Source organism: Chlorocebus sabaeus, chromosome 5, assembly GCF_047675955.1.
Source record: "Chlorocebus sabaeus isolate Y175 chromosome 5, mChlSab1.0.hap1, whole genome shotgun sequence".
Classification (NCBI taxonomy): domain Eukaryota; kingdom Metazoa; phylum Chordata; class Mammalia; order Primates; family Cercopithecidae; genus Chlorocebus; species Chlorocebus sabaeus.
Window position 1 is genome coordinate 616,846 of NC_132908.1, and position 18,606 is coordinate 635,451.

General features: G+C 62.6%; 3 protein-coding genes and 1 non-coding gene across 7 annotated transcripts in view; 2 read left to right on the forward strand and 2 right to left on the reverse strand.

Annotated features, from left to right (window-relative positions):
* The window catches only part of RAB40C (RAB40C, member RAS oncogene family), a 43,547-nt gene extending 34,617 nt beyond the window's left edge, over window positions 1-8,930 (forward strand). For both annotated transcript variants that reach the window (XM_007980258.3, XM_073014967.1), the window contains exons 4-6: window positions 5,006-5,083; window positions 5,458-5,680; window positions 7,007-8,930. In XM_007980258.3, the coding sequence (XP_007978449.1) occupies window positions 5,006-5,083; window positions 5,458-5,680; window positions 7,007-7,287 (582 nt within the window). In that variant the 3' untranslated portion in view covers window positions 7,288-8,930. The remainder of the gene's footprint in view (window positions 1-5,005; window positions 5,084-5,457; window positions 5,681-7,006) is intronic.
* Window positions 8,931-10,846: 1,916 nt separating this feature from the next.
* WFIKKN1 (WAP, follistatin/kazal, immunoglobulin, kunitz and netrin domain containing 1) lies at window positions 10,847-13,742 on the forward strand. The gene is made up of 2 exons (XM_007980370.3): window positions 10,847-11,027; window positions 12,206-13,742. Exons 1-2 carry the CDS (start codon window positions 10,857-10,859, stop codon window positions 13,679-13,681), a joined length of 1,647 nt encoding a protein of 548 aa, XP_007978561.1. The 5' UTR covers window positions 10,847-10,856; the 3' UTR covers window positions 13,682-13,742.
* Window positions 13,743-14,053: 311 nt separating this feature from the next.
* On the reverse strand, window positions 14,054-15,882 carry METTL26 (methyltransferase like 26). Of its 3 annotated transcripts, none has more exons than XR_005237662.2 (6): window positions 15,591-15,882; window positions 15,110-15,272; window positions 14,905-14,964; window positions 14,513-14,687; window positions 14,342-14,420; window positions 14,054-14,267 (listed from the first exon to the last, which is right to left on the reverse strand). XR_005237662.2 is itself a non-coding variant. In XM_007980322.3 (6 exons), exons 1-6 carry the CDS (start codon window positions 15,785-15,787, stop codon window positions 14,220-14,222), a joined length of 615 nt encoding a protein of 204 aa, XP_007978513.2. In that variant the 5' UTR covers window positions 15,788-15,882; the 3' UTR covers window positions 14,054-14,219. The 3 variants fall into 3 exon arrangements, 2 of the variants coding, with proteins under 2 accessions (XP_007978513.2, XP_007978550.2); XM_007980322.3 differs by having other exon boundaries at window positions 14,513-14,580; XM_007980359.3 differs by lacking the exons at window positions 14,513-14,687; window positions 15,110-15,272 and having other exon boundaries at window positions 15,591-15,870.
* Window positions 15,883-16,224: 342 nt separating this feature from the next.
* TRNAG-CCC (transfer RNA glycine (anticodon CCC)) lies at window positions 16,225-16,295 on the reverse strand. Its single transcript has one exon. It is a non-coding gene; the product is annotated as a tRNA-Gly (tRNA).
* Between the last annotated feature and the right edge of the window lie 2,311 nt (window positions 16,296-18,606).

Sequence of the window (18,606 nt, forward strand, 5' to 3'; positions counted from 1 at the left end):
GGGGTCAGCGGGCTTAGCACCAGGAAGGGTGGGGCCAAGTGCCGTGTCTCCTTCAGGATAGAGGTGTGGGTTTGTTTCCCTGAGAAGGGGTTTATGTGGAGAGTGGTAGGGAAGGCACGCATGCTGCTGGCTTGTTGGCACACAGGCGGGCGGGTGGGCGTGAGTGGGCACGGCTTGGCAGTAGCTCCCACTTTACATGTCAGTTGCTCCTGGGCAGAGCCTGGGTGCAGGGATGCAGGCAGGAGGGCTCCACTCTGGCTGGCTGTACCTTGGGAGCTTCAACCACATGGATGGAAGGGGCATGTATTTGTCAGAATTCATCAAAATGTTCATACCTCGGATCTTTGTATTTTCTGCTTTGTAAATTACAGCTCAGTAAAAAATGATAGCAAAAAGGGCACCCACTCTTAGGCCCGGCAGTTCTGCTTCTGGGAATTTATCATGTAGGTCGAGTTGAACAAAAAAAGTGTAAATGTACTCAGATGTATGTTGCCAACGTTACCCAAGAGCCAGCGCAGTTAACGAGCGGGCGGGAGGGCGGGGTCTGAGCTCAGCGCGTGCTGGTGGGAGCAGCGCAAGTGCCTCGACCCCGCCCCGAGGCGTGAGCGGCACCCTGGACACTTCTGTAGACGCGGAGGAAACTGAGTGTCCGGGGTGGCTCCTGGTGGGGCGTAGAGTAGGGGAAGAGCGCGCACTGACTCATCCCCTAGAGCCTCGCTCGTTTTTTTCGTTTTGTTTTGTTTTGTTTTTTGAGACGGGGTCTCGCTCTGTCACCCAGGCTGGAGTGCAGTGGCGCGATCTCGGCTCGCTGTAAGCTCCGCCTCCCGGGTCCAAGCGATTCTCCTGCCTCCGCCTCCTGAGTAGCTGGGACTGGTGTGCACCACCGCGTCCAGCTAATTTTTGTATTTTTAGTAGAGACGGGGTTTCACCATGTTGGCCAGGATGGTCTGCTTCTCTTGACCTCGTGATCCGCCCGCCTTGGCCTCCCGAAGTGCTGGGATTGCAGGCGTGAGCGGCCGCGCCCAGCCAAAGTCGCTAGTTTTTAAAAAATCAGATCATGCCGGGCGCGGTGGCTCACGCCTGCAATCCCAGCACTTTGGGAGGCCAAGGTGGGCGGATCACGAGGTCAGGAGTTCGAGACCAGCCTGACCAACATGGTGAAACCCCGTCTTTACCAAAAATACAAAAATTAGCCAGGCGTGGTGGCGGGCGCCTATAATCCCAGCTACTCAGGAGGCTGAGGCAGAAGAATCGCTTGAACCTGGGAGGCGGAGGTTGCAGTGAGCCGAGATCACACCATTTCACTCCAGCCTGGGTGACAGGGCGAGACTCAACTCTCAAAAAAAAAAATCAGATCATGTGTTAGTTATCATTTTTAGAAAATAGAAGGTGGTGGAAGAGTCTGTTTGCCCCATGCTCTGCCCCTTTGAGACACGTGGCTGAGGGTGCTGAGGGTGCTAAGGGTGCCGTTTGTTAGGCGGCTTCTGTTCACCAAGAGTCTCCTTTTCCTTTCTCACTCCGTGGTCATTTGGGTCCCTGTGGCCTTACCGTGACCCGCGCTGGAGCATGCCTCCGGGTCCTCCTGTGCGATCACCCCTGCCCGTAACCCCTGCTCCTCAGATGTGGCCATCCCAGGAAGTGGGGGCCTGCTCAGGGCAGCGGCCGGGAGGTGTGGCCCGGGCCCCCAGCCTCACAGCACACTTAGAGCCTGAGCCAGCCCATCAGCCAGGAGATGGACCTTCTGCTCTCTTTCTAGAGTTTTCAGTGTCATGGGAACAGGGGTGTTTGCCACAGAAAACAGGTCAGCATAAAAAGTCACCCACTTTCCAGCCTTTTAGCATTTATGTCCATATAAACTTCTTCAGTGTAATGTGTTGTGTGTTTATACTTTTATTTTTTAAAAATCATGCTAGGCTGGGCCGGGCGCGGTGGCTCACGCCTGTAATCCCAGCACTTTGGGAGGCCGAGGCGGGCGGATCACAAGGTCAGGAGATCGAGACCATGGTGAAACCCCGTCTCTACTAAAAATACAAAAAATTAGCCGGGCGCAGTGGCGGGCGCCTGTAGTCCCAGCTACTCGGGAGGCTGAGGCAGGAGAATGGCGTGAACCCGGGAGGCGGAGCTTGCAGTGAGCCGAGATTGCGCCACTGCACTCCAGCCTGGGCGACAGAGCGAGACTCCGTCTCAAAAAAAAAAAAAAAAAAAAAAAAAAAATCATGCTAGGCTGGGCGCGGTGGCTCATGCCTGTAATCCCAGCACTTTGGGAGGCCAAGGTGGGCGGATCACGAGGTCAGGAGATGGAGACCATCCTGGCTAACACAGTGAAACCCTGTCTCTTCTAAAAAATACAAAAAAAGGCCGGGCGCGGTGGCTCAAGCCTGTAATCCCAGCACTTTGGGAGGCCGAGACGGGCGGATCATGAGGTCAGGAGATCGAGACCATCCTGGCTAACACGGTGAAACCCCGTCTCTACTAAAAAATACAAAAAACTAGCCGGGCGAGGTGGCGGGCGCCTGTAGTCCCAGCTACTCGGGAGGCTGAGGCGGGAGAATGACGTAAACCCGGGAGGCGGAGCTTGCAGTGAGCTGAGATCCGGCCACTGCACTCCAGCCTGCGCGAAAGAGCGAGACTCCGTCTCAAAAAAAAAAAAAAATACAAAAAAAATTAGCCCGGTGTGGTGGGGGGCACTTGTAGTCCTAGCTACTTGGGAGGCTGAGGCAGGAGAATGGCGTGAACCTGGGAAGGGGAGCTTGCAGTGAGCCGAGATAGCGCCACTGCACTCCAGCCTGGGCGACAGAGTGAGACTCTGTCTCAAAAAAAAAAAAAAAAAAAAAAAATCATGCTGGGCTGGGCACAGTGGCTCACACCTGTGACCCCAGCACTTTAGGAAGTTGAGGCAGGAGGATCACTTGAGGCCAGGGGTTCAAGACCAGCCTGGGCAACATAGCAAAACCCCATCTCTAAAAAATGTTTTTAAAAACTTAGCCAGGCATGGTAGCTCACACCTGTAGTCCCAGCCACTCGGGAGGCTGAGGCAGGAGGATTGACTGAGCTCAGAATATCAGGCTGCAGTGAGCCATGATCGTGCCACTGCATGAACCCCAGCCTGGGTGACAGAGTGAGACCCTGTCTCAAAAAAAAACAAGAGGCCGGGCGCGGTGGCTCAAGCCTGTAATCCCAGCACTTTGGGAGGCCGAGACGGGTGGATCACGAGGTCAGGAGATCGAGACCATCCTGGCTAAAACGGCAAAACCCCGTCTCTACTAAAAATACAAAAAACTAGCCGGGCGAGGTGGCGGGCGCCTGTAGTCCCAGCTACTCGGGAGGCTGAGGCAGGAGAATGGCGTAAACCCGGGAGGCGGAGCTTGCAGTGAGCTGAGATCCGGCCACTGCACTCCAGCCTGGGCGACAGAGCGAGACTCCGTCTCAAAAAAAAAAAAAAAAAAAAAAAAAAAAAAAAGAAAATGCCATCCACAGTGCTGGGACCTGTGTTCTCACCTCACTTGGGCTGTCTGTCTCTCCTTGGCCAGCATGGACGCTTCTACATGCACTGCTGCTGTTTTCAGCGTCTGCACGGTACATTTCACCGCTGCTTACTCGGCTGTCCTCTGAGGCTGGACATTTAATTTGTGTCTGGTTTGTTGTTGTTATCAGTGCTGCTGTGACACACGTCCTCAGTTACTTCCGAGTCATGGGCTTGCCACATAGGAGGTTGCCACGCAGGAGGTTGCCACGCTGGAGGTTGCCACACGGGAGGTTGCCACGCGGGAGGTTGCCACGCGGGAGGTTGCCACGCGGGAGGGTGGGCTGTGTTGCATGCTTTGGTGGCCCACTCCCCAGTCTCTCCCCCTCCCCCAGCAGCAAATGAGCCAGCCCCTGTCCCTGTGCCCCAAGCTCCAGGGTTAACCCCTGGGTGGGCATTTGTTTATTCTGAATCTTATCATTTATCACCCACCAGACTGACTTGGCCATCTCTGGCCTCGAAGGGTCTCCCTCAGCAAAAGGAGTCCTTCCTGAACTGCCGCTCCATCCTGAGCAAGGCCTTCGCCCTAGGAGCTTAGTAATTTCGGTCTTGTTCTAAACAGGACCTGGGGGCTACACTTGAGTCTTCCAGATATCAAAAGATGGTTCTAAGAGGCTCTAAAAACCCTAATTTTCAGATGGACAGTGCCCTCTTCTTGCAACCTCAGCCCCTTGTGTGATAGGCTCTTTGGTTAAGTGAAGGTTTTGTCAGCCTAGGAGTAGGGTGGATCCCAGCTCATTGGCTGGATCTGGTTGCAGAATTATAGGGTGGGAGTGGACGTTGGGGAGCGGCGGGTGTAGGGGAATGGGCCTGTGATGTTACCATTTCGCCCAACGGGGCACTGAGTGTGAGCAGTGTGCTCCCCGGTGCTGCTGGGGAGCCATGACTGTCACTGCCGAGATATTTGGGGCAGGTGGAAACAGCCCAGAGCTGAGCTTCAAGTAATTGGTCTCCAAGGGATGTAGCAGAAAGTCCCCGCGCAAAACCTGCTCTGCGTGGCTGGGGGAGCCCCGCAGAAACTGTCCTGGAGGGACTGGAATTCTGCTCTGCAAGTTTTACGTTGGAAAACTCAGAAATGCCCCCACTCAGCTCTGTCCCGCGTGCCCCCAGGAGGGTTCACCGATGGACTGGCCGAGAGGACACTTGCTTCCACAGCTGCATGTCCCCCGGCTGCCAGGACCCCTCATCTGCCTGCCCAGGAAGCTTCCACAGGCTCATGGCTCCAGGGGAGGGAGGGGAGGCAGCATTTATGACAGCATGGAAGGCACCTACCCTCCTGCTGCAGTCCTTGCCGGGTGAGGGCAGAGGTGGGGGACAGGGCTGCACCAGCTGTGTGGAGGGCAGCGCCCATCTGCCCATCCGCCAAGTACTAAGCATCCTTGGCCTTGCCCGGGAACCGAGACCCCTGCACCTGAGTGTCTCTGGGCCTGGGCTGGCCCTGCGTGTCGGTGACGCCTGGTGACCTCCAAGTCTCTATTGCAGGGGATCCTTCTGGTGTATGACATCACCAACCGCTGGTCCTTTGACGGCATCGACCGCTGGATCAAGGAGATCGATGAGGTAGGCCTGGGTCCGGGGAGCCCTCCCGGGGAAGGCAGACTGGATGGAGGTGCCTGGGCCCCAGGTAGGCTCTGGATTCCCACCTGCCACCCCTCCTGTGGCCCTGGCTCTGCACCCTGCACTGTCCCACGGCCTACACCTGGGCGTGCTGGTCACTGTGCACGCAACGGCCGGGCATGGAGCCCGGCAAGACCAGGAGCTACGGGGCCACCTAGAAGGGCTTACACTGTGGGGCCTGAGCCCTGGGCTCTGCCCACCTCAACCTCCCATGGCCCCCACCCCGTCATAGGCCAGACAGTGAGGGCAGGCCCTGCTGCGGCTGAGGGGTGGGTGGCGCCCTGCGTTTGTGCTTCTGCTGAGTTCTGTACCCCCAGCACGCACCCGGAGTGCCCCGGATCTTGGTTGGAAACCGGCTGCACCTGGCCTTCAAGCGGCAGGTCCCGACGGAGCAGGCCCGCGCGTATGCAGAGAAAAACTGCATGACCTTCTTTGAGGTCAGCCCCCTGTGCAACTTCAACGTCATCGAGTCCTTCACGGAGCTGTCCCGCATTGTGCTCATGCGGCATGGCATGGAGAAGATCTGGAGGCCCAACCGAGGTGTGTGGGCGGGCGCCGGCCAGCCCTGCGGTTCCCAAACCCGGGCTGCCCTGATCACGTGGAGGCTGAGGGAGGCCGGGGGCCAGTGAGGAAGGTTCAGGCAGGTCCCTTGGCCACGTGCAGTAGGGGCTCAGCCGGCAGCAGGCCAGTGACTTGGTAAGAGTAGCCTCGGGGGAGAGGCAGCAGCACCGGGGGGCACAGGAGCTGGTGACCTCCCTCAGGGTGCCGCCGTGGCAGCTGCACTCTGCCATTCCTGTGGGTCCCCGGCATTGCTGGTGTGGCAATGTGTTCCCACTCCGTCCCTGGTTCCGGGGCTGGCATCCTGCTGTCAGGGGGGCACAGGAGCCATGCCTGCAGCTTCGTGTTGTTTCATTTTCTCTTCCTGGGAGGCCACGTCCTTGATCAGAGGTCCCAGTGGAGCCCCCTCAGGAAGGTACTGTTGATTCTGTGGTGCTTCCCGGCAGGGTTCACTACTGGACAGAGAGAGGGTGGCTGACGGTGTCACTGTCCTTCTTAAGAGGAAGCACCGGCCGGGCGCGGTGGCTCATGCCTATAATCCCAGCACTTTGGGAGGCCGTGGCAGGTGGATCACCTGAGGTCAGGAGTTCGAGACCAGCCTGGCCAACACGGTGAAGCCCCGTCTCTACTAAAAATACAAAAATTAACTGGGCGCGGTGGTGGGCGCCTGTAATCCCAGACACTCAGGAGGCTGAGGCAGGAGAATTGCTTGAACCCGGGAGGAGGTTGTGGTGAGCGGAGATTGCGCCACTGCACTCCAGCCTGGGCGATGCAGCAAGACTGTCTAAAAACAAAACAAAACAAAAAACAAACCGTAAAGCAAGCACGGGGAGCCGTGAAGAGCCTGGTTGTACCCCAGGCCAGCATAACCCAGCCCCCACCCGTATGGAGCTCCTCTCCCCAGCTCTGCAGACTAGAGCTGGTGACAGTCAAGCTAGATTGAGTCAAAACCCAACCAGAGATACAGCAGAGGCTCCAGAGCAGGTCGGCTCGAAGGGCCAGATCATGCAGCCCTCACACTGGGAGCTGCAGCGTCCAGGCCAGGAGCTGGGCAGAGCAGCCTCGGGAAGCCCCGCAGCAGCACTGCCCAGCGTGCCTGGCTTTAGGGAGCAAGGCAGGGGATGGCGTGGCAGTGGATACATCTGTGCTGGGCAGAGAAGTTTGGGCATCCAGGTCCTCCAGGATCCCAGTCCAGGGGACACCACTAGGAGTGTGGAGACCCCGCTGGGCTTCTCTTGGGCACCTCAGGTCTCCCTGCGCGGGGCCTCCCCCACAGCCCCATGGTCTGACACCCCCTCTGCCCTGCAGTGTTCAGCCTGCAGGACCTCTGCTGCCGGGCCATCGTCTCCTGCACCCCCGTGCACCTCATCGACAAGCTTCCACTGCCTGTCACTATCAAGAGCCACCTCAAGTCCTTCTCGATGGCCAACGGCATGAACGCGGTCATGATGCACGGCCGCTCCTACTCCCTGGCCAGCGGGGCCGGGGGCGGCGGCAGCAAGGGCAACAGCCTTAAGAGGTCCAAGTCCATCCGTCCGCCCCAGAGCCCCCCCCAGAACTGCTCGCGGAGTAACTGCAAGATCTCCTAGCAGGGACGGGCAGAGCCGCCTGTGCAGATGCTGGGAGGGCTCGAGCTGGACACTCCTGGCTGGATGCCGGGCCAGTGCCACCTGCGTGGAGACTGGCCACACCAGCTGTCTCAGAAGCACTGGGCTTTCCTCACACCTGAGCCGGGTGCGAGGAGCAGCATACACGGAGCACGTGCGGCAGGCGGGAGGAGGGGGCGCGGCTGGGCTGCTGGTGCTTCTTGGTGTGAAACAAGCCGGGCCTCCCCAGCTGCCTGGGCTCGACCGGCGGGGAGCCTGGCTCGCCTTTCTTATTTATATAGAGAACACTTCACCTTTTTTGTACATTTTAAGGGGCCTTCAGGGAAGCCTGGGTGTGGCCCCATGGTGCGCTGGTGACTTCGTGGCCACGCCAGCTGTGGGGGCGCACTTGGGACGCCTCGGGAGGGAATTCGCAGCAGCGATGGTCAAAGCGTCCTGTGAGTCCGTGCGCTGCGAGTGGCAGGGCTGCCCAGAGGCCGGGGGAGCAGACGGGGCCGGTGCTTCCTCTGGAAGCTCTGGTGACCTCAGTGGTCACTGTGCTGGCAATGGATGGAGGGTGTGGTCCTGTGGTCAGAGCCCAAGCAGCACTCAGGAGAGAGGAGAAAGGTGCGCCTGGGAGCCCACACTTTTGTTGTTCCCCAAATCCCTCCCCATGTGGGACTGAGAACCTTCCTGCTGTGATGTGACACCTTCGGGGACATTGACCACTCAAAACTCAGATCATCATCTCTCCCACCCTGGAGAGTGCAGAGCTATCTGTAGACTTATGAATATTCGATGGGCAGTGGCATCCGGACCCAGGGCACCTGCGTGCAACCTCCTGTTCTCGGCAGCTTCTGTCGCTGGCCCTGGGGTCCCCACAGCTGCAGCTCTCCTGTGAGGTCGCACGGCGTCAGAACCATCCTGACCGTCTTAGGGACATGCCTGGAACCACCTCATCCACGTCCACGTCCACCTGGGGACCTCGGGAGGCTAGGCCCCTCCTCGAAGGCCCACCAGCCCGGCACTCGTGCTGAGCCCCAGGCATGCAGGGCCGGCCACCTCTCTCCTGAAGCCATTGGCCGCTCCTCCACCCAGTGCTTCTGCCCACGCCTGCCCCAGCAGCCCCTCTGCAGGGTAGCAGTTGCCTGGGCCTACCCACAGCACTGGTGCTCACCTCTACCTCCTGCCCTCCGGCCACACAGCACGGCATGGCCAGCACATAGAAGGAGCCCTCCCGGGACCCAGGACCCCCGTGGTGGACTCCACGGCGCACGCTTCCCAAGGTGGTCCCACGGAGGGTGCTACTGGGCACCAGTGGACTCGCCCCATGGCCCATTCCCGGGAGATGAGGGCCGTGGCCTGCATGAGCTGCCAGATGAGTAAGGGAACCCCGGCCAGGCGGCCCTGCCACAGTCCCCAAAGACACTGGCCTCCTGCTCCAGCCTCCCTGTCCTGGCCCCACCTGTCCTGTTGCTGCCAGCAGGGCTCCTGTTTGGGATTATGAACAAACCACACAGACTTTGAGGACCTACACGGTCCTACATTCACGGCATCAACACTACCCGCACTGCTGTTAGACACTCCACCATTCCTGGTTCTTTCCGAACCGTTCTTTGTACAGTAAATGGAATTCGGCTGTGGTCCCCACGTTTTGCTGTGTCTGGTGGGGTGGATCTGGTGGTGGTGGTGCCCCATGCCGGGGGCCAGTGCTGCTTTGTACCAGGCAAACTGATCTCTGGCCTTTGTTTTGCCTGCTGTCCCCTGCGCTGACCGGGCCGACCTGCAGCAGTTAGCTGGGTTCGCCTCAAGAAAAAGTGAGGGCTGCAGCTGGGCTGGAGCGGCTGGGCCTGGTCATGGCCATTCTCCGCTTCCCAGTGGACGGGATCCCAGCTGGGCTGTACTGAGCCCTCGCTCACGGCCCACGGCCCACGGCAGCAGATGGCCTGGGTGAACTGTCCCCACCAAAAGCAGGACCCCAGAGGGCCAGGCCCTACAGTCAGCCCCCTCCGCAGAGAGCAGCCTGCACGCTGGCCAATCTGGGGTGCCTGCCATGCCTGACCCAGGGGTGTGTGGACACCCCGGAGGTGTGCAAGCTGGAACGGGGCACTCCAGTTGGTACAGGGACCACAGCCTCAGGCTCAGGTGCCTCCCTCTGCTGTTTCGTGGGCTCATCCAGGGCTTAGGTCCCTCCATGGCAGCTCCAGCCCAGCTGCCCCACCCCCATCGCCTTGTAGAGCAGGGACTGTAGCGCCTGGAGGCATCTCTGGGTCTCATTCTGACCAGACCACGTTCCTGTTACCCTGCCTCCCGGGTCAGAGGTCAGACACAGGGTCAGGGGGACACTCCCTGAGGCCCCAGACTTCTGGAGCCACAGAGGGTTTGGAAGGGTAGGTTCCAGGCAGCCCTTTGTCCTGCACCAGCCAGGCCAGCCCCCTGCCCTCCCGGACGAGGAGGAGCCAGCCCGGGGATGTGTGCCCCGATGATGGGGGGGGCTGGGGCAGGGCAAGGCTCTGGTGCCCCAGGACACTTGCTCTCTCCAGCTGCAGACGCCCTTGCACTTGGCCTTCCCTCGCGCGGCGCCATCCACGCAGAGCCACGTCCAGGGCTGCGCAGTGCGTGGGCCGAGGCTCCAGCGTCAGCGTGTGGGGCTGTTCTTATGTTTGTGGGCGGCCACAGGCCTCTTCCTGCTGCACCTGCCCCGCCTTGGAGACGGGCCTGAGCCCCAAGCCGGCAGCCTGGTTTCAGGGATGGGGTCTCTGGGAATGCAGTCCTGCCGGGTTGGGCCCCACCCCACCAGGGGCAGGAGAGCAGAGAAGACTGGGCTGTGCGGGGCATCCTGCGGGCCCCTGTGCCTCTACAACAGCCGTGGAACGGGAAGGAACCTCAAAGGAGCAGAGTGAAGCCCTCGGCCCGACCTGGACACACGTGACCGTTGCCAGCCTGGACCTGACCTGGGGGACCCAGGCTGTGATCAGCCACGCTCCGCGGGGAGGGACTGTGCCTGCCACCCCACGGCATGGGAGCCTGGGGTCCAGAGGGCGTCAGGGACAAAAGCTGGGATCTGCTGGCCCTGCCCCCACCCTCCTGAGGGTCGTCAAGGAGACTGCTCTCAGCCCAGGGGTGGAGGAAGGGGTTCGGGTTACAGGGTCCCCTCCCCTCCCCCTCTCCAGCCAGAGCCAGCCCTCCTCCGCCCCCGGTGACCCTCATGGCCAGTGGCTCTGTGCTCCTGGGCCTCTGGCCCCTCCCCAACCTCCTCCCCTCTGCCCTGTGCTGACCAGGGCCGGGGAGCCCCCGCACAGTTCAGACAGAGGGGCCAGGCTGAAGCTGGAGAGGAACCAGCGTCACACAGACAGCCTCTGAGAACTTGGAGACCCCGTAACCCACCCAGCAGGGCCGTCAGGATAAGCATCTGCTGCAACCTTTGGCCTCGGGTGAAAGGGAGCCCCGGGGTTCTGGTGGGGGCACCAACCACAGGCCCAGAGGGTGGATGCCTGCAGGAAGCTGGGCTCGTCGGAGCCCGAAGAGGGGCTGGTGGCCACACCCCCCAGCCCCCTGCCTCAGCGGCCCCCATGCCCGCCTCACGGCCACTCCTGCCGCTCCTGCTCCTCCTCCGGCTGACCTCGGGGGCCGGCTTGCTGCCAGGGCCAGAGAGCCACCCGGGCGTGTGCCCCAACCAGCTCAGCCCCAACCTGTGGGTGGACGCCCAGAGCACCTGTGAGCGTGAGTGTAGTGGGGACCAGGTGAGTGTGGTCAGGCTGGGGTCCTGGGGCTTGGGGCAGCCAGCCTGGGCAAGACCCTACTGGAGGCACCACGTTCTGCCCGGGCTCCCCAGATTTCTGCTGGAGTCTGGGTCTGGGCCCCTTGAGGGGCCCAGAGACACTCCCATCGTTGCCCTCATTTAAGAATAAGAGCCCTCCCACTCTGGCTCTCATGCTTCCCATGTGCCTCTCCCCCACCCTGGACACCATCATCCACTGACGATCCCCCCCACCCCGTTACTGCCTCTCCTTCTATCCTCTTCTCCCACCCACTCCTCCCATCCTCTCCTCCCACCCACTCCTCCCACCCTCTCCTTCTATTCTCTCCTCCCACCCTGTCCTCCCACCCACTCCTCCCATCCTCTCCTTCCATCTCCTCCTCCCACCGTCTCCCACCCTCTCCTCCCACCCTCTCCTTCCATCTCCTCCTCCCACCGTCTCCCACCCTCTCCTCCCACCCTCTCCTTCCATCTCCTCCTCCCACCGTCTCCCACCCTCTCCTCCCACCCTCTCCTTCCATCTCCTCCTCCCACCCTCTCCCATCCTCTCCTCCCACCCTCTCCTCCCACCCTCTCCTACCCTCTCCTCCCATCCTCTCCTCCCACCCTCTCCTCCCACCCTCTCCTTCCATCTCCTCCTCCCACCCTCTCCCACCCTCTCCTCCCATCCTCTCCTCCCATCCTCTCCCATCCTCTCCTCCCATCCTCTCCTCCCACCCTCTCCTACCCTCTCCTCCCATCCTCTCCTCCCATCTTCTCCTCCCACCTTCTCCTTTTATCTGGGACCAGTGTAGAGGGTGATGGAGGTGCTGCAGCCAATGTTCAGCCTTTGTCCTGGCCTGCACCACCTGCTGGGTGGCCCTGAGCACTGTACGCCCTCCTTGGGCTTCAGTTTCCTCGTCTGTACAATGTACCAAGAATAATGGAACTTGCTTGGGGGTGTGAGGATTCTGGAAGGTGAAGCCAGGTGGCACCTCTGGCTCTGTGGCTCCCCACAGGGGATGGAAAGGACAGGGAGTCCCTGGGGAGGCGGCCCTGGTGGCGGCCACAGAGCAGGGGGCTCCCTGCTACCCCACCTGGGCCTCCCTGTGCAGGGGCCTGGCCAGAGCCCCCAGGGCAGGGGGGCATCAGGACTCCCACCTAAGTGTCCCCCATCCCCAGGACTGTGCCACTGCTGAGAAGTGCTGCACCAACGTGTGTGGACTGCAGAGCTGCGTGGCAGCACGCTTCCCCGACAGCCCAGCCGCACCCACAACAGCAGCCTCCTGCGAGGGCTTTGCATGCCCACAGCAGGGCTCTGACTGCGACATCTGGGATGGGCAGCCCGTGTGCCGCTGCCGTGACCGCTGTGAGAAGGAGCCCAGCTTCACCTGCGCCTCGGACGGCCTCACCTATTACAACCGCTGCTACATGGACGCCGAGGCCTGCCTCCGGGGCCTGCACCTCCACATCGTGCCCTGCAAACACGTGCTCAGCTGGCCACCCAGCAGCCCGGGTCCGCCGGAGACCACTGCCCGCCCCACACCTGGGGCCGCGCCCGTGCCTCCTGCCCTGTACAGCAGCCCCTCCCCACAGGCGGTGCAGGTCGGGGGTACGGCCAGCCTCCACTGCGATGTCAGCGGCCGCCCGCCGCCTGCCGTGACCTGGGAGAAGCAGAGTCACCAGCGGGAGAACCTGATCATGCGCCCTGATCAGATGTACGGCAACGTGGTGGTCACCAGCATCGGGCAGCTGGTGCTCTACAACGCGCGGCTGGAAGACGCTGGCCTGTACACCTGCACCGCGCGCAACGCGGCTGGCCTGCTGCGGGCTGACTTCCCTCTCTCCGTGGTCCAGCGAGAGCTGGCCAGGGACAGAGCCCCCAGCATCCCAGCCCCGGCCCAGTGCCTGCCGGATGTGCAGGCCTGCACGGGCCCCACCTCCCCACACCTTGTCCTCTGGCACTTTGACCCACAGCGGGGCGGCTGCATGACCTTCCCGGCCCGTGGCTGTGACGGGGCGGCCCGGGGCTTCGAGACCTACGAGGCATGCCAGCAGGCCTGTGCCCGTGGCCCCGGCGACGCCTGCGTGCTGCCTGCCGTGCAGGGCCCCTGCCAAGGCTGGGAGCCGCGCTGGGCCTACAGCCCGCTGCTGCAGCAGTGCCATCCCTTCATGTACGGTGGCTGCGAGGGCAACAGCAACAACTTCCACAGCCGTGAGAGCTGCGAGGATGCCTGCCCCGTGCCCCGCACGCCGCCCTGCCGCGCCTGCCGCCTCCGGAGCAAGCTGGCGCTAAGCCTGTGCCGCAGCGACTTCGCCATCGTGGGCCGGCTCACGGAGGTGCTGGAGGAGCCCGAGGCTGCTGGCGGCATCGCCCGCGTGGCGCTGGAGGATGTGCTCAAGGATGACAAGATGGGCCTCAAGTTCTTGGGCACCAAGTACCTAGAGGTGACGCTGAGTGGCATGGACTGGGCCTGCCCCTGCCCCAACATGACGGCGGGCGACGGGCCGCTGGTCATCATGGGCGAGGTGCGCGATGGTGTGGCCGTGCTGGACGCCAGCAGCTACGTCCGCGCCGCCAGCGAGAAGCGCGTCAAGAAAATCTTGGAGCTGCTGGAGAAGCAGGCCTGCGAGCTGCTCAACCGCTTCCAGGACTAACGCCCACGGGCGGCCTGCGCCGCCCCGTCCTGCTGAATAAACGCGCTCCCTGTGCCCCAGACCCCCTGGCTTGCTGCTGCTGGTCAGACCACCCTCACCCTTCCAGGCGCCCCATCCCCAGCCAGTTTCTGCTGGGGCCTTGCCACCCACTGAGGCTTGGGCTTTGGTACAAGGTCACCAGGGAGCGCCAGTCCACCCCTACATCCCCCACCAGCTCCATTCTGCCTCAGCAGCTGTCCTGGCCCCACTCCTGCTGCCCAAGCTCCAGCAGCAAGGACCAGGACGTCCCAAGCCCTTGACCCCACAGGAGACCCCGTCTCCCACCCACCCTCACAAGGTGCTCCTAGGAGGAGGTGGGGTGGACACCAGCAAGCCGGCAGCAGGAGATGCTTTATTCTGAGCAGGCTGAGCCTTTCAGCCACTGGCTGAGAGCGCAGACTGGGTGGGGCTGTTGTCCACAAGGCCCAGCCTAGGGAGGCAGGTTTGTGCCCCACAGAGCCTCCGGCAGAGATGCAGGTGTGCGGGGTGAAGGAGGGGCTCAGCTTTTCCGGAAGATCAGGCACTTGTTGTTGGCTGGCATGTCCACCTGGAGAAACACTTTACTGGAGGACGGCCCTCAACCCCTAGAGAGGCTGTCTGGGCCCCTGCTCCCCGACCTACCATCCTCTCCAGGAGCAGGCCACTGGCCTGTCCCAGGTCCTCCAGGAGGGCTGTGTCCCGAAGGCCCCATTCCGGGTTCCTGCAGAGCGGGGGGAGATGGAGTCGTGGCCTGGGGGGGTGCCACCCAAGCCACCTGCCACCTGAGCCAGACCCCCTGCCACTAGCTCTGACCTGCATCTGAGCATTAGGTCAAAGTCCACGTTGCTCTGGGGAGAGATCTTCCCGTTGATGGCATAGGGCTGCGGGGATGGGGACACAGCCCACTGGACCAAGGTCGGCTGTTTCCCAGAGAGCCCAGGACAGACTTGCAGGCTGGGGTCGGGAGAATGAAACGGGCACCCCCTCCCTGTCCCCAAGAGGGAGTCAGCCAAGGCCAGGCTGGTGGGCAAGGGGGTAGGGAGGCTGGCAGGTGACCCGGGGAGGGGTGCAGAGTGGAAGTGGAGGGGAGGCCGTGCTGGTGGCTGGGCGGGGGGCAGGGAGCCAAGGAGGGAGGACTCTGAGTAGGGCGGGAGAGAGCAGCTAGGACTTCGAGCAGGAGGCCCGCCCTGGAGAGGCCCACTCACCCCGTAGGTGATGAGCAGGGCTCTGGGTTTGAGCAGGTGTCCTGCTGCTCTGAAGAGCCCCTGGGGAGTAGGGAACAGGACGGCAGTGAGGCGCTGCCCCCAAAAGAACCCAAGGCCTGAGGCCGGAGACCCTCACCCCGACTGTGCTAGGGGCAAATCTGGCATGCTGGCTGCCCCCATGCAGGGTGAGGGGCGCCCCACGGACCTCCGTGCAGCACAGGGGACTGATGTGGGTCATGTTGATGCAGAGCAACAGGTCCAGCGACTGCGGCAGGATCCCGCCCCAGTGCTCCCAGCCCCACGTCACGTCCAGGTGCAGCGGGGCCTTCACGTTGGTCAGACCCTGGGCTTGCGTGGTGGCCGCGATGCTGCAGGAGGGGAAGGCTTGGGTCGACGCCGAGTCCTGCGCAACCGCCTTTCCGACGCCCCTACAGACTTTCTAAGGGGAGCCTGGGGGGCACGTTGCGAACCGAAGGCCAAAACAGCTGGGAAAGGGGATCCCGAGGCCCACCCACTTCCGCAGCCGCGGGGGCCACACATCTGGGGCCTGCCCCGGGGGCACCCCCAGCTCCCACCCCGCACCCTCAGAGCCCGAGCCGCATCTTTTTCCTCCGGGGCTGCGGGGCAGGAGCTCTTGAGGCTCCCGCCGGCCGCACTGATCGGAGTGGCCGCCCCGGGGGCCGCACCTGTCCAGGCAGCGCTGGTCCACGTCCGACGGCTGCCACTCGGCCAGAGGGAAGGCCCGCGCGAAGTGCGCCGCGTGCTGGCCGGAGCCCGAGGCCACCTCGAGTACGCGGACGCCGCGCTGGGTCGGGTCCAGGTACTGCCGTAGCACGTGCAGGATGGGCTCCTTGTTCCGCTCAGCGGCCGCCGCCACCAGCATCGCGGCCGCAACTCCTCCCAGTTGCAGAACCGGCGCTGGTCGCGTCGGGGGCGGTGGCCGGGCTCCCGCGGGGCATGTCGGGAGCTGTAGTCCAGATGCCGCGGGGCGCGTCGGGAGCTGATAAACTACAACTCCCAGGAGCACCCGCGCCTCTCGTTAAAGGACCCGCAGCCGCCAGAGGCACGGTGGGGAGCGGCTCGGCGGTGGGTGGCGGCCCCGGGCAGGGGACTGGACGGCAAGCTTGGCTTGCTGGTTTACAGGCGCCTCAGCTCAGGGACCCTGTCGCCCATTGCCGTCCAGGGTACCTGTCACTCTCCGAAATGTGTCAGCGCTGCGCCAGACTGGGCGCCTTCCCTTGGTTTCCAGTTTTCTTTCCTTTATAAATCTCTGGCGTTAGCTAGAGTTCGTTGTTCAAATGGGAAAAAAAGAATATAAGCTGCGCCGCCCGGGAATCGAACCCGGGTCGCAAGAATGGGAATCTTGCATGATACCACTACACCAGCGGCGCCGTCTTTTGTAAGTGCCGCCCGTACACCCAAGAGACTGTGACGCGGGAAGCCCTACACGCATGCGCCGCCCCTGGAGCCGGGCTCCGCGCAAAAGAGCTGGCGGTTGCCTAGGAAGACCCAGTTGGCGAGGCTGCGACAGTGGGAGTCTCGCGGTGCCCCCCAGCGCCCGAGGGGAAGGAGCGGGCGTGAGGTACGCGGGCTGAAGGACAGTCTCGATTCGGGCCTGAGCCATGGAAACCGTTGGCCTTAGTGAGTCGATGGGGGCGGGGCCCTGTCGGGGCGGGGCTGGGGAGAGGGCGGGACGGGGAGAGGGCGAGCCAGGGCTGGGGTCCCCGCTGGGAAGAGTTTTGGGCGGTGTTGCCGGAGGGGCGGGGCCACACCGGGGCGGGTCCGAGGGAGGAGGCGGGGCTAGGGAGGGGTGGGGTGGGACATCAGTGTGGAGGGGCGGGTTGGGGCGGGGCCAGAGCGGGGTGGGCGGCAAGGGCGGCAGGGGCGGCAGGGGCGGCAGAGGGCGGGGCGGGCGGTCCCAGCCTGCAGGAACTGGGGGCCCTGCGGGAGGGGCACCAATGATGTCCCAGGGTTTCTCTGTGACACTGGGGTAACAGCACCAGCTCGGGGCTCACGGATCGTGTGAAGGGTCTGTCGGTGACCCCCGAAATCAAGTCACAGGCCGCGATTTGTGTGCGCCCGAGGGTTGGGGTCCCAGCCTCAGAGCCGGGCCTGCTCCAGAAAGTGCCCAGCGCCTGACTCTGCAGTCAAGACTGTCTTAGCGCCTTTGCTGGGCCATTTTTCACCAATGGGAACCCCATATCCGACATCGTTCTGGCTAGGGCGAGGACGTTGGAAGGGGCAAACCAGGGAGGGCCAGTCACGTGGCTCAGGGCAGGAGAGTGGCTTACAGTCTGCCAGTCTGGGACGGGGAACGTGGGCCATGGGGCGCTCAGGGAGTCAGGGGTCAGGGACAGCCCTGCCAGGGGATGTTGGTGTCCGCTGTGGTGGTGACTGGGCAGACTCTGCAGCAGGCTCTTCAGCCCAAGCCCATGCTTTCCTCGCCTGACTGGCCGCCTCCATCTCTCCTTTTCTGGGCTGAGGACTTTCCCTGTGCCTCCTTCAACGTGCACCCTGCCCCCAACCCCCACCTCGAGGGGAGCCCCAGGAGGAGGGACCTGTGATGACCAGGGGTTCTCCTGGGGTCCAGGCACCTCTCCTCACCCAGGTTTCACCTGTGCTTCCCTAGACACAGGAAAGAGGAGCCCGAGATCAGTCTCTCTGGGCCTCCCTGCTTCTCCCCTTGAATGGAGCAGTGTTCAGGAGCTGCCCACAATGCCCAGCGCATGGCAGGTTTAGTGTTGCCTGACCTCAGGCTGGTGCTGGCCTGCACGCTCATGACCTGGGGATGCATGCTGGGTAGGCCACACCTGCCCTCGGCACCCACCGAGCTCAGAGCCTGGGAGGGCAGCAGCCAGACTGGATGTGTGGGTGGAGGCGTTTGCTGCAGCGGCCACATGTGAGCACACACTCTCTGGGAAGTCGTGGATGCGTGTCAGTGGCTGGCAGGGGTCTGGGATCCCCACGGGATGCCAAACATGGATCCCTGGAAGGATCCCCCAGTCCCTGCCACTCCTGGTGGTGTCCCCCCTTGGGTAGCCGAGGTCAAAGCTGTAGAAGCTGGGTTATCGGTCAGCCTCTCCTGAGACTGAAGTTGGCTCCCCAAAGCCCCTCTTGAAGAACCTACCTTTCACTGGGTGGAAGGGACTGTGACACAGGCCACCCTTCCCAGTGTGTGTTTATCTATGCAATAAAATACCAGTGCCACGAGCACCCCGGGTTCTGGATTCCACGCTGGGAGGGACATGGAGTCCCGATCCTGCCCACACAGCAGCACCTGCTGGCCTTGGCCTTGATGCTCACGCCCAGTCTCTGAACACATCTTCCTGGGAAGGATAGGACCCCTCGCTGCACCTCCCGCTCCAGGAGTCTGCCTGCCCCGTCCGTCTTGGGGTCTGGCTTACAGGAGGTGCTCGGGGATGCCTAAGGAGGGGCAAATCCTGTTGCGCCTTAGCTCCTCAGCCTCCTCTGCCACAGAGGGCCTGGAGGGCTCACAGCCCCACCCGCGCCTGTCCTCACACCCTCAGAGGCTATCCTGGGAATCCAGGCCCATGGCATTCAGGTCCAACAGCAGGGTCCAGCTCCTCTCCTGGGGTCCAGTGCCATGTGCCTCATTCTCTGGAGCCCGCCCTGGGGTCCTGAGCGTCCTTCCTAAGCCCTCCGCAGCCCCCTTCCGTCTCCATAGCCCCCACCACTTTCCTT

Excerpts from the sequence above, each read along its gene's own strand:
- WFIKKN1 (XM_007980370.3), top strand. The coding sequence starts at position 10,857 with ATGCCCGCCTCACGGCCACTCCTGCCGCTCCTGCTCCTCCTCCGGCTG. Across the intron at positions 11,028-12,205 it reads GTGAGTGTAGTGGGGACCAG|GACTGTGCCACTGCTGAGAA; the intron begins GTGAGTGTGGTC and ends CCCCATCCCCAG.
- METTL26 (XM_007980322.3), bottom strand. The coding sequence starts at position 15,787 with ATGCTGGTGGCGGCGGCCGCTGAGCGGAACAAGGAGCCCATCCTGCAC. Across the intron at positions 15,273-15,590 it reads GACCAGCGCTGCCTGGACAG|CATCGCGGCCACCACGCAAG; the intron begins GTGCGGCCCCCG and ends CCCCTCCTGCAG. Across the intron at positions 14,581-14,904 it reads CCCTGCTCATCACCTACGGG|CCCTATGCCATCAACGGGAA; the intron begins GTGAGTGGGCCT and ends CCATCCCCGCAG.